This window comes from Haemaphysalis longicornis, unplaced genomic scaffold, assembly GCF_048455015.1.
Source record: "Haemaphysalis longicornis isolate Haplotype H1 unplaced genomic scaffold, Haemaphysalis longicornis Haplotype H1 scaffold_5, whole genome shotgun sequence".
Taxonomy (NCBI): Eukaryota; Metazoa; Arthropoda; class Arachnida; order Ixodida; family Ixodidae; genus Haemaphysalis; species Haemaphysalis longicornis.
The window spans coordinates 176181597-176194883 of NW_027526385.1; the positions used below are offsets into that span (position 1 = coordinate 176181597).

The 13287-nt window shown below is 42.7% G+C and overlaps 1 protein-coding gene across 2 annotated transcripts in view; it reads right to left on the reverse strand.

The window, feature by feature from the left end:
* Positions 1–2140: 2140 nt before the first annotated feature.
* LOC144138830 (glucoside xylosyltransferase 1-like) overlaps positions 2141–13287 on the reverse strand; it is a 51907-nt gene continuing 40760 nt past the window's right edge. For both annotated transcript variants that reach the window (XM_077671316.1, XM_077671314.1), the window contains exons 7-8: positions 4042–4213; positions 2141–3564 (exon numbers count right to left, since the gene is read on the reverse strand). In XM_077671316.1, coding sequence (XP_077527442.1) covers positions 3551–3564; positions 4042–4213 — 186 coding nt within the window. In that variant the 3' untranslated portion in view covers positions 2141–3550. The remainder of the gene's footprint in view (positions 3565–4041; positions 4214–13287) is intronic.

Consider the following 13287-nt stretch of genomic DNA (forward strand, 5'->3'; position numbering starts at 1 on the left):
ACAATTGGATAGATTTTAAGTATTCAGAGAACTGCAGTCTAAGTGATATCAGGAACAAAGCTAATCACTTTCAGCTAACAGGGAACAAAGTTATTTTTGCGAAACTGGTTGCCTCACAAAATACACACCCTTATGCACCAAAGCAGTAATTTGTAATAGATAGCTCCAGTCTAGTCATGCTGAGAAAACATTAACTACGCAGTGGTACCTAATTATTTGATATGCGTCAAAATTTTTTGTGCATGCCTCCACAAGTCTTCGGCTGTCTGCTAAGGGCACATGGTTAACACTGTAAGAGCTGTTGTGAAAATTGTGAAAATGGCAACGGACAAGCAGCATTTAAGGGGCCATTTCAGTAGTTATATTCACAAAAATTTAATGACGGGAAGTGTAACCATATTAATGTGTCAGCATTCTTTGGCAAGTCTGCCCGCAAAGTCTGCCCTTAACAAAAATAAGTGCCATACCTAATACATGCTAAGTAAGCACATAATTAGACAAATAACATTCATAATTATGATACACTTGTACCTCCATACTCGATAAGAATAAAAAAGTTGACGTAATGGACTAATTGGGTATTTAAAAAAGGCTTTGGAACCCTACATTTTGTTGTCACACTGCTTATATTTCCCCTTATTAGATGTCTTTCTAGCAATGCGCTTGTGCTTGGTGAAGCCGGTTTTACAGGGCTGGATTTAAATCGCTCCACTGGGATGTGTTTGCTAACCCATGAGAAAAATACAGAGAAACTTAATGGGGTTGACCTAGATACAGGAAGCGCCAAATAATATTAGAGAATACAGGTCCACTGTTGACAGGCCGACCTTTTGGATACACCTTGAAGCACATCGGCAATGAAAGCAATACAGCTGCTCGTCGCCTAGAACACTCAACGTCACGCACGGCACCTGCCCACTGAATACCTCTTTATCACAAAAAAAAGCGTCTATACAAAATAGCAATTCTGCGCACCACTTTTTCAGGAGTCACGAAGCACAGCACGATATTTGGCTTTCCTCAACTGCCGGTAAGATAATAGATGCTCACCCACCAACAGTTGCTTGGCAGAACTGGCACACTACATTCCAATTCACGGTCAGAAAGCAGACAGCTTACCAAGCAGTCAAATTACACGCCTAAAGGAACACAAGCCGGAACGACGCAACGGCTCCCAGCGCAGGCATGTCACGGCAGCCGAAAACTTCGTAGCACACATGTTAACGCAAGTCGCAGTATCGCAAAAAGCTACTAATATATTGTGATTCAAAACTTTACGCAATTTAAAATGGAAACAAAGGCATATTCAAAACTAAAAGCAAGTGTGCTTGCTAGAATACGAAAAAGCGCGGCGCTGGCGCCGGCATTTTTTTTTAATTTAGGTAGTACTACACGATATTTTTCACCTTAAAGGCATTGTTAAAGGCATTATTGACCGTATTCAACCAGTGGGAAATTTGTACGCTTGATTAGCCTGAGATGATAAGCCTTGTTTGATGCTTGCAGAGTGGATACAGGAACACAGTGCCACTTCGCCTTGGTCGGTACAAAAACCAAACGGTAAGCGGCGATGCGTTTGGGCATACGACGCATGTTCGCTCAAGCGTCGAGCACACCGTAAGGCGTAAACCAAAAGCAAAAGAGAAATGAACCCATCGACTCACGCAGTAAATCCTCTGACGATGAAATGGAAGATCGCGGGTTCGGAAAGTTGAGCTGGAAATCTCCCATGGTTTCTCAGCACCTCACAATAGAACGGCTTATGAAGCACACAGTGCACTTGCATCACAGTCACCACCGCCCACCCACCCCAGCGAGGGGTTATGTGGTAGCACAACTCAGCGAAGCTTTACGGCGGAGTAGCTAGTGTGGCACAGTTCGTGAATCGGGCACGATACACATTTGTCTCCGCTCAGCGGATCGGCTAGGCTAGAGCGTGACTGCGCAATGGATGCGGGCGTGCATTCGAAAATTTTTTGGCGTCTAACATAATCGTCTCAAAAGCGCATATGTTCCGTTTACAGTTTAGAAATTTTACAGGTAAATCGTTAAATTTATTTGGGGCAGCTTCGTTGCTGCCAGTGCCACTGAAGCGTGCAGCAGATGTGACGGCAGCGCGCCGTCGACGTCAGAGATGTCAGAGGCCCCGAAGGCCACGCCCCCGTGGGAAAGTAGACGAAACGGAATAGCGCCGCCCATGTACGGCTCGGCCACAGCTACCGTCTTCCAATTACTTCTGACGACACCTGAGCGCCCTGTCCAAGCGGACGTGGCTTGCCGCGTCCGCTTGGTTTTGGAGCTCAGGATCTTCTCTCTGTCTTCAAAAATTGTAGAGATTGTCGACTTGAACAGATCGTCCTTCCAACTAGATTGCAGTTTTTCGCTCCCCTGCACAAGATCGTTCACCACCATATCCTTAGAGAAGAACCGATGACACGTGGGTGGCACTCGCCACTTTTACGTTCATGGCACCTGTTTCACGTTGCTTCCTGTTTTCTCTTCACTTTTCTCTTGGCCGAACTGGAGATGAAGCTCCTGTGAGCATGAACGGGGACTGAAGAAATTTATTTCTAGCTAATTTTGTGGCCCCTACGAATCCCGTTCGGCCAATTTGTCTGCCCGCCAACAGGCATGACAGGATTAGCGCATGTGCCTCGCCGGTGTTGGCACAGTGCGAACGCCAACGTTCTGCAAGTTGTTTATTAATTTTATTATTTATTTATTTACAAATACTGCCCGACAGAGTTCAAAGCAGGAGAGGGAAAGGTAATACAGTTATCATACGCAACATTTCAATACATCAACAAAAGAAGGAAGAACATGAAAGGCGGAAAGCATAACAATTTTTATACAAAAGAAACGAAAGGGAAGAGTGGGGAGAAAAACGCGGAACAATTGCAATAGTTAGAAAAACAATTTCAAATATCCGCGTAAATAAGCTCAGAAGCGAGTAAATTGCTTGCAGGTGAACCGCTCCAGTCCTCAGTGGTACGAGTAAAAAAAGAAAATTCCAACAAGTTAGTACGAGCAAAATACGGTGTTAAAGAAAGTGCATGTGAATGCCGGGCCTGACGTGTTCTTAGTGGTGTGAGGTAGGGGTCAGGGTTCAGAGCAAGCTTTCTGTTTAAAAGAAGGCACAAAAATTTTAGGCAAAAGAATCTGCGTCTTGACTGCAATGTTGGGAAACCATTTGAATTCATAACATTAGTGACAGAACTACCAGGCTTACAGTTCGCCAACGTCTCCCCTATCCTATTCTCCACCTCTTCCGTAGTGTGCTCCCTCCGTCCACCTGCAGACGAAGTTGGAGAAAGGGGGGCGGGAGGAAGGGGTGCACCAAGGAATCTGCGACAACGTCCTTTTTTGTTCACATTTTCTTTCCCTCTGGTTTTCTTTTGCAGGCTGCAATCAGTTTTGTTCGAAAACGGTGAACCACACGCAGTTCATTTGACATTTTTTGTTCCTATAAAACCGATCAAGGGGCGACTACGAACGCCAGGCGCCGTCGGTGATGGTCGATCGTTCGCTGTACACAAGTTGCACCCTCGCATCAGCCCGTTATATCTGCAACAAAATGCAATTGTTCCAATGCATCCTGTGACGGTCATGCCATGTTCGTACGTTGTAACCGAGCGTTCGTTATAACCGAGACCTATATAAGTGGGCTCGACTGTACACCGGTGTATATTCAGTTTCGAGGAGCCTGTAAAGTTTATTTTTATTCTGTGACCAAAACATTTTATTAAGCTCTCCGGCAGGGCAATAAACGTGCTTATGTTATCAGTAAAACTGGGTGAAGCCAGCTCAAAATAAACGCAAGCAGGTGGTGGATTCCACCCACCTGCCACAAGAATGAACAACTTGAACACTTACAATACATGGCACAACGTATTTATGTAAATCCGAAAGACAAGATTAGTATCGAGATTGTTCATAGATACGATGACCTGGCAAGCGCTTCGTGTTCGAAAGCGAACTAAAAATATTTTGATCACAGGGCACCTTTCGTAGTCCTGTTCTGTCAAGTGGAAGTGTACAAACCTGGGGGGTGAGGTAGGTTTTTCTTCGTTTCGGCATCCACGTGGCTAGCCGTACGGCGCCACAGGTTGAGCTGCCGAGAAAACTCTAGGACGCATGGTGTTTGTATTGCGTGTGTTAAACTGACGTTCAATGGGCCGATGAAGTTTTTTACCACGCTTTCTCCAAGGTTGTACTGAAATAGGTTGAATAATGATAGTAAGTATCAGGTGTTGCAAATTAAATGGTCCCGCTACAACAAACATACCAGTTTGCGCAAAAATTTCCAACTGTTTTTTATTTGTTTCGAAATGAATAGAATACTATACATATTGTGTATGCCTAACCGTCTACTATTTTGAGAGGTCAAAGTGCAATCAAGTATATTACCTAGCTGGTAAAATGTTCATCGTTCTAGTCCATGTTATTACCTTTCAAAGCACATTTCTCTGCATGAAATACTTTAGCCGTGTCAAATGTATAGACATAATGAATCAAATACGCTTCATCTTGAGATCCGCCGACACTAAAATCCAGTTTCCCAACTCTAACTAATGAACAAACATTTCGAACAGCTTGTTTCGCGGTCATGCTGTTTATTTACGCAGGAGATCGATTGTCAACGACGCATGTAGCTGCTTAAATGAATTGGGTCCATAGAAACCAGTAACTATTTATAACGAGCACCATATTATCACACGAAAAGTACAATTGGTCGAAGTCGTAAACCACGGTATAATATCTTAAGTAGAAACTCAATATATAAAAAGATGTTAACGGGTACGATGTTCAAGTGCCGTGTTCGAAGTATTCAAAACAGGACCTTAAAACTTCAACTAGAGTTTTGCCCATGCATGTATACTTTGGGTATATGGCGATTTTTAATTGAAAGATAACCTGTAGTCTTGTAAGGGATACAGAAAGGGTAATTTGAAGTAATATTTGGCGGTATTCTTGAACAGTTACTGGAAGAACGTTTTAAGGTGCGTGTACTACGTTTTCGAACTTTCTGCTGGAGCACAGCGCAAAAATTGGTTGCTTATCTCGTTACTTTGTTTCAAATATCGTCGAAAGACGGTAATCGTCTGCCGCCTCTGTTACGTAAATTTCGGTTCTTTCCACCTCCTACATCCAATGCTCTTCCCTCCCTTTTGATGTTCCCACGGTAAACCCGAAGGATGATTGATAAAGTCAACTCAATTTTTTCTCGTTCCACAGCACGCACACCATCTAGTGGAACCTTTTGTTACTGTTGAACTTGAAACACTGCCCCGAGGTCCAGGCTCGCGCGAGCTCGTTTTCTTTTTTTAGTCAAATATCATTTTCAGCACGTATTTGTTACTTGCTGTCGCTGATGTCGAGCATACATTTATTTTCAATTAAAACAGCACGGTTAGTACCAGTTGAGCATTAAGGTTCTGCCTCAAATATGCCTAATTTGTTCTTTTTTCTCAAAACTGTTGCAAGTATGCACACTGCCACCAGATTTAGTAGTATGGGCATGTTTTTTCTGATACAAGCGTCTCGTCCAAGCATTCAACATTTGGCCGGACAGCTCAATCAAAGAAAGGAGAGGCAGAAGGACAGACAGACGAACGAACAGACAGACAGAACGACCGGCATACGAATATAACAGAACGGCAGAGATACAAACATACCTACCGACAACTCAAATTTTGCGGGTTTAAGTGGCCCAACAATGACCATCATCTTTAAATACCGCGAACAAAACTTTCGCAGTGTGAAGCACAGTTTGCTTGCAGCCCGTGTTTCCCTATATCTCTGTTTGTACCTGGTGAAATTGCTTCATTCATTGCAAAATAAAAAGCAGAGAAAATATGACTTCAACTGCGTGAGAAATTGTCATCATAGCCAGACACAGCTTAAATGAAGATTATTGTATGACATACCAACCTCATTGCAAAACTTGTTGTTTAGAGATTTCGCAGTCATTGAACATAAAAAAGCTCTTTGCTCCGAACAGAATGAATTCGCTAGGTGACCTATAAAGCATTTGTAATTATAATGACGACGTCAATCTGTCGAAGTAGAATATATGGAACATAACACGCATCCATTTAAATAGCAATAGAAAATCGCCATCATTACTTTTTAAACAGTGAAATGAGGCTGGTTTTTTTTCATAATGTGTTCTTTCTAGGATATACATTGTAGGCAAAACACGGTTTAAGTACTGCATGCGTAGGGAAATTTATTATATTCCCAACTAGCTCTCTGCTTCGTTGTTTCTTCTAATATTTGAGCGGTCAAGTGTGCTTGAGGATATACTATTCGTTTATATATAGGTTTTGGACTAACGCACCAGTAATGCCACTGAATAATGGCGATGAGAGTAACCCTGTAGTGTCACGCAAATACAAAAAAGTGCACTGAAGTTTCAACAAATTTACAGTTCTTCCATAAAGCACATTCGCTATTATTGTGCAAATCTTATCATTTCGACAGTAACACTACTTTTCAACCGTATTGTTGAACTTTGAATGAACTACCCAATGAAATAAATGTTCTGAGAATTCCCGCTAGGCTGGTGATTCTTAGGGAGACAAATTATAAATTTTCTTTAGTCTTCTTTCTGCGTTGTGTTCTCGGTTGAAATTGACACATCAGCAATTGGAGCCCTTTATGGGCTCATGTGGATCGACAACACCGGTTCAAACGCAAGTTTTACGCAATGAATATAGGCGCTTTCCCGACGCATCCAACAGCGTTGCTTCATAAGCTGTTATGTCGCCTTTGAGATTACATACAACATGTATGGTGTAAGTGCTTCAAAACAACTTCATGTCGATTTCGCCATCCTTGTCAGTTACCTCATCAAACTTAAGTGTAGAACAGATGAGCGTTGCTGGGGCTTTTCCGGAGTGTATCCAATTATTTTTGCGGGGAAATGAGTATAAAAGGGCTGTTTATAATGACTCCCCATTGGCCAATCGCAGGGCTACATGTAGCAAGCGTGCGCGTGCGTCCGCGTCTGTGTACGTGCATGTGTGCGTGCGTGTGCATGTGTGTGCGTGTGTGCGTCTATGCATGTGTGGGGGGTGCGTGTGTGTGTGTGTGTGAGTGTGTGGGTGTGTGTGGGTGGGTGTGTGTCTGTGCATGCCTCAGTGCGTACATGAGTGTGCTATTGTGTCCTCGGGCCCAAAGGCCACATGTGCGAAAGAGCTCCAAATATGTGATTAGGTCAATTAGTATTGTAAGTTTTGTGACTAGCAAAGGTCGGTTAGAATTAAAAAAACAAAATTTTATTGTATTTCTATGAGGCTAATAAATAAAACAAAATTTGGTGATGCCCCCTGATAATGGTGATGGTCAAGGAATGTGTCCGCCCCCATTATCTGAGATTGGAAACGTTCCGTAAACATCCAACACACGACAAGTATTCATTTTGCCGAAACACAACGTTACTGATAAGGGGTCAAGACGACTCAGATCCTGTCCTATGTGATCCTGTTCGGTCCGCGGTCAAGTAACGCGATGCTATGTATCAACAAAATTAAAGGCACAAGAAAGCGTTTACCTTAAAACAGATTTGTCTGCCAAGACGTGCGCTAGATAAATTTGAATATGAAGTGTAGAGTTTTACAAAATGTTTCTTTCTGAGTCATCTTTTCTCCACTCAAACAAAACGCGGAGGACCAAACGCCCTGTTTGCCATCTTCCGTAGATTGGAGCATATGTGCTCTCCAATACGCGTGAGTGTGTTGTGTGGGTGTGTCTGCTTCTGAATCTACAACATACAACTTCTATGAGCTTCTCTTTCGTTTTTTGATGGTAGTTGGCCTTTTTTATAGGTTCTTCCGACGTTCTGTATCCCACTCTTTTTATCAATCCTCACTTAATAAGCGGTCTGAGATAACAATACGATGCATAAGCTAGGGCTGGGGAGTTTGCAGGTCACCCGCACCGCTTTTTCGGTCTGCTACTTCAGTTTCTGCGAAACCGCTACGACCCGTCCGGATTCCCGACTACGGTAAGGTGTAAACCGACAACAGATGTAGACGTAACGCATTTGCTTAGAGAATTAAAATCTTGATTCCTGTATAGCTTGTTTAAAAATAGATCTCTTACACCGCTCGAAGAATCTGTCTATATGAACGCCCTCAGTCTTTTAATTTCTAATGTGTGTAACGACCTGGCCGATTCCAAGCGTTTCCACTGTGAATGTGCTTGCGCTAGAGCTCAGTGTTCTGTAATTCCAAAGTTCAGCCAGCGAGAAGCGCTCGATGGCGTAGAAGGTATTATAACCCTCTTCGTAAATTCTGTTTTATATGTTTTTGTTTAATGCTAAAACAGTGTGGCCGTGCTAAGTAGGTGGGTTCTCGCTATCCGTCAGTTTTCTCAAACTTGAGGTCACAAAATGTTGCCTAAGTTTCCGTGATCCGTGAAACAAAATTTGTACATATTCATAAAAAATGCGAATCAGATATTCAAGAGTATTTGTGGCTATTGGGTACTGCTGACTACGGAAGTGTCGTTTAGAGACCAAGCCGGTAGTTGTGGAGCCATTTTAGATGTTTTAGGAGCAACGTCCCAGTGATCCAGTTTCCCTTCATACAGCAGATATCTATGCAAGTGCACTGGCTAAGACGACACCACATCCAGGACTTGGCGTACAGACGTTGCATTTGATTGGTTTTGAAAGCACCAGTATCCTATCCCAGTGGCCAAATTAGTATAGGGGATCTAACATTCTGGAAGTTCGTTTTGGTGCTTATTGAGAGATGACAGTAGTTTACTCGAGCCGTGATCTACCGACGTAATGAATGTTTTAACACTCAATAATTATCAGTACTGTATCATTGGCCGGGAATAATTGTGTTCGTGTTCAAAGTTTTGCTGAATCCTTCTTTTAGTCTTTTGTGTTTGGTACATAAGTTAATTATTCTCCAAGTAACCCACACACATATTTTTGTTCTTTTGTTACTCGGATATCTTTTTCATTAGAGGAGCCATGAAGACAAAACACAAGTTTGGATCATTCAAATATTGCCTCGTTAGAATCATACCGACAACACCTTTAACGTAAACTTCACTGAAATAACCTGTATAATTAGAAAAAAAGGAAAGGCCGTACGACCCACTCGCTTATTCCCCGCAACAGAAACTATGATGTCAATCCAGCCAGCTCTGCGATTGGCGGAGGCCGGCAAAAGCAAACGGAAATTAAGCAGAGCTTATAAGCTTGGCGAACGGGCTATTTGCGCCCAAATTTAGGCCACATTCTTTTTAATGCAGTAAGAATGGTGGTACCGACAGTGGAAGTTACGAAAGCACACGTAAACATTGAAGTGCCGATACGTACTGCTGTTGGTATTGCGCGAACTATGCTTAGTTTAGCTGCACAGGACTGCGGGGCTTTGGGGTAGTTTTAGACGACACTTGCCGCTTGACGCAAGCAACGGTGTATTGCGTGACCATATTTGTCAAGCGAGCACTCTGTTTTACAAAACGATTATTTTTTCCCTGAACAAAAACAAGCCAGGTTCAAATACAGTCGAAAACAAACCAGAGGCATAAACTGCTTGCTACGGTATGGTGGCGCCCTCTAGGTTCGCTAACGGTAAACAGGGCTTTCCAATCGGCTGCAGAGCGGTCGGTTCCTGTGATGCCATTGCAGACCACGAAAACACGCGATTTAGCGAGAAAATCGAACTTTTAACCTAAATTGATTATTTCTCAGTGAATAAAACATCGTTTGCATCCGGACAAGCGTTGGGGCAGTATAAAACACGAAATCGTTTGAATAAAACATACTTGTATTTTGTCTTCATGGCTCCTTTAACGAACAAAGGCTCATTTAGTTGGATTCCTCATTGATCGCTGAAAACAATATTGTTTTTTAGTGCACAGCACTTAAGCGTCCGCTACTGTGGTTATAGGCGGCGTCGCCAGCCTCGTAACTAAGCAAACGAAGGGTATAGCGAAGACAGAAGGAAAACGAAGGAGGAAAGTATGGAGAGGGGGTGGGGGCGGTATGCTAGTAGGCGTGAGGCTAACCCACTGCGACGGGCTACAACCCAGAGAACAAAGACACCACAGAATATGAGCCCGCAGAACAGCGAAGGATGAAAGAATGGCGAAAGTATGATAGGGGGGCAATATGGTGAGGCCGCGCCACAGAAGCCAAGCACGTGCTGGGTGCTGCACGTGTATTGGTCCTTCGGCGTCCTCCGCGTTGCGTGGTTCATTAGAACCACGGGACAATTGCGCTGGAGGTTCAAACACGATTTGCAACATGCTCGGCGGCGGCAACGCGCGGCGAGGTAACGGCAATGTAGAAAGTAGAGTGCGCAGCTGTGCGTTCACTGATCACGCCATCACTTCCTGAGACGCATAAGCTATGCGCCGTGATCGAGAAGGCTGCAGTTCGCGCTGTGCACAAATTTCGCCTTAGGGACTAAAGTAACGTCACTTTTTTGCCGTTAGGTTGAAACTGTTCTCATTCGCCAAACCGAAAAGCCGGTTTGCGAAAGCTTGAACTAGACTATCGCATGGACAAATTATACAACACAAACCTTATATGAGCGTTATCAGGGTAGACTGTGTAAAGAAGCGGTAAAAATCAGAAGCGGTAAAACAGAAGCGGTAAAACAGAAGCGGTAAAAATCGGCTCTAAAAACAGAAAAACAGAAGCGGTAAAAATCGGCTCTAACAAATCGAAAATCTGGCTCGCACAAAAACACTTGACGCAAACATGCATTTTTTAAGCTTCGAATTCACCATAAACAAGCTAGCTTTACATCTCTCCTTGTTGTATTTTAGCATCAATGGACTGGACATGAGTACGACAAATTACAACTAAACAAAGTTCACTTGGCAAAGCAGGCCTGCCTCCTCATTTATTTGATGAAGGACGTGATCATCGCCTGGTGGCGACTCACAGCATTGAGTAGGATGAACGTTTCGACAGTGTCCACGAACAAAAGGGCCTTTATACCACTGCAGTTTCAAACGACGGCTTTTTTCCTTGTAGCTTTTCAGACTCCTGGTCAAATATGCCTTCCTTATATATGATATCGCGCGCGGCTCTCACGGTTACAGTTTCGTTATAAAAATAATAAGCGTGATTGAAATTAGTCATGACCAACCAAAGTTTGTATTTCGTCCGCTATAGCCGATAATTCGCTATATCCATGTTATCTACAACGAGGTTCAACTGTATTATATAATACAGAAATTCATCTTTAACAAATGTGCAACGTAGAACACCTACCGAGGCACCATTTTATTGTATGTTCACAATGACATGATACCTACACAAAAATTTCCAAGCGTAAAATTGCACGGCTGAAATCATTTTGAATAAAGTATATTTCATGGCACGTGTACTTACTAAGTATCCGAATTCAACTCTTCCTATAAATAGGTGGTTTAGGTTTGCCTATGTTGTGATATTGACATGACAGGACAACTACTTCAGCAATTTTCGTAAGTGGTCAAGCTGGTACATCTAAGATCCAAACAACGCAAAACACGAGACAAAGTATGGAGACGACGTAAACACGCGCTCTGCACGACGTTATGTCCCCTATTGCACTGCTCCGTTTGAAAAACTTCGTTCAACAGAATGTAGGTTAGCCTAGAAATTTTCCTTGTACAAGCCCGTGTGTTAGTTGGAAAACAAGGTGCACGTGAGTGAAGCATTTATATTTCTATAGTTTTGGAAAGCATTTATTCATGTGCAGCTTGCAAGGCTTAGTATTTGGGGCAGCTGGTATTCTCTTTTTTCCATCCTGACGCACGTACCCTTTTTTGGTGCAAGTAAACAAGAGCGAGGCCAGGAAAAGAGGATACTAAAACGCCGGCTATCATTTTAGGCCTTCTTTAGGCTCCTCTTTTATACACCGACTAGGAAAAGCATTACCTTATGAGCAAAACACGCACGTTCCAGCTGAACAAGCGAAACTACAACAAAAAGCTAAAGGATGAGAATGCCAATGCCCGACAGCACACCGGCACCTTTCTTTCTGCAATTTCGCGTGCGTCTAGGAAAAGTCGAATTGTTGCCAAGTATTTTGGGTGCTTCTCATTTGGTTCTATGAAGTCAGATTCCTTGGTTTTCGAAATGCTCGAGAGGCTGATTTCGATTCTGGTAAACATATGATTCCGCAACCTACTGCAGCCCTTTCTTTTGTCCGTACAATCTTGCAATCTCTTTACTTACCTCTCAATTTATTCTATGCTTGACATCCAATTTCTGTTTTGTTTTGATATTGTTTTTGTTTTAGCATAAAAGCTTCATTTTGTATAGTTTCTTCAGTCTAACGGCACACAAACCGGGGTGCCTACGCTTCAAATACCGTCCGTTTGCTTCAATCTATTAAAACATTATGATAGTGCGGTCTTCCAAGTGTGTGTTTTCAACTTTTTTGTGTTTCTTTTCGGTGGGTTGCATCAGTTCAGTTAAGATTGGTAATCGCGGGTAGGAAAACTAATGCTTGTGAGATCTTCTACTTGTTTTGTTGTACAGGTTTTTGCATTGTAAAGCAAGACTTGTCGCCTGCCTGGCATCGCTTTTGCAATCTCCCTTTTTATTACCTCTGGGTGTCCTGGATAATGAAGAAAAATTATTTTCTCTCACCCTGTTTAAAGCCTGTATCGTGTATTTCATCGCAGAAATGACGTCTTGATGTTTGAGACATGTAACCAATGCCGATCATGCCTTCATTATCAAAGTGAACTTCAATTATTCATGAGCGTTCAATTGCTCCATACGTTCTGCCCACCATGCATCAACGTTAGTGTAACCAAAACAGATGCTACTCGAAAGAAAACATAGAAAAGAAAGATGCAGGATCAAGGTCCTAGCACGCCTAGAGTTTCCGTAAAGGCAAGCAATATGCAGATAAAATAAAATATATGACATAAACTTAGAAATGTGGGACATTGGAATAACACGTGCCTCTCAATAGCACCGCCAACTGCCATTCTTACCGCCTGCTTTCCCCTGCAGGTTTCACTATTTTGCTCTCCCATATTTGTGTCGGTTGGTCCGTTGCATTTATTTCAATAATCTGTCTTAACTTCAAGCGCCAGAAAAGACCACGTTGTAATTCTGGGATTTTTGTACTTTTATTTCTAGTGCCGTCAGCGCTTATTCGTAACCAAAACTTCACGTGCGAAGTAGAATGATTTCAGTAGGGGAAGACGGGCCACAGTGCTAGCATATTTTCCATTCGTAATATATGCATGTATGTATGTATGTATGTATGTATGTATGTATGTATGTATGTATGTATGTATGTATGT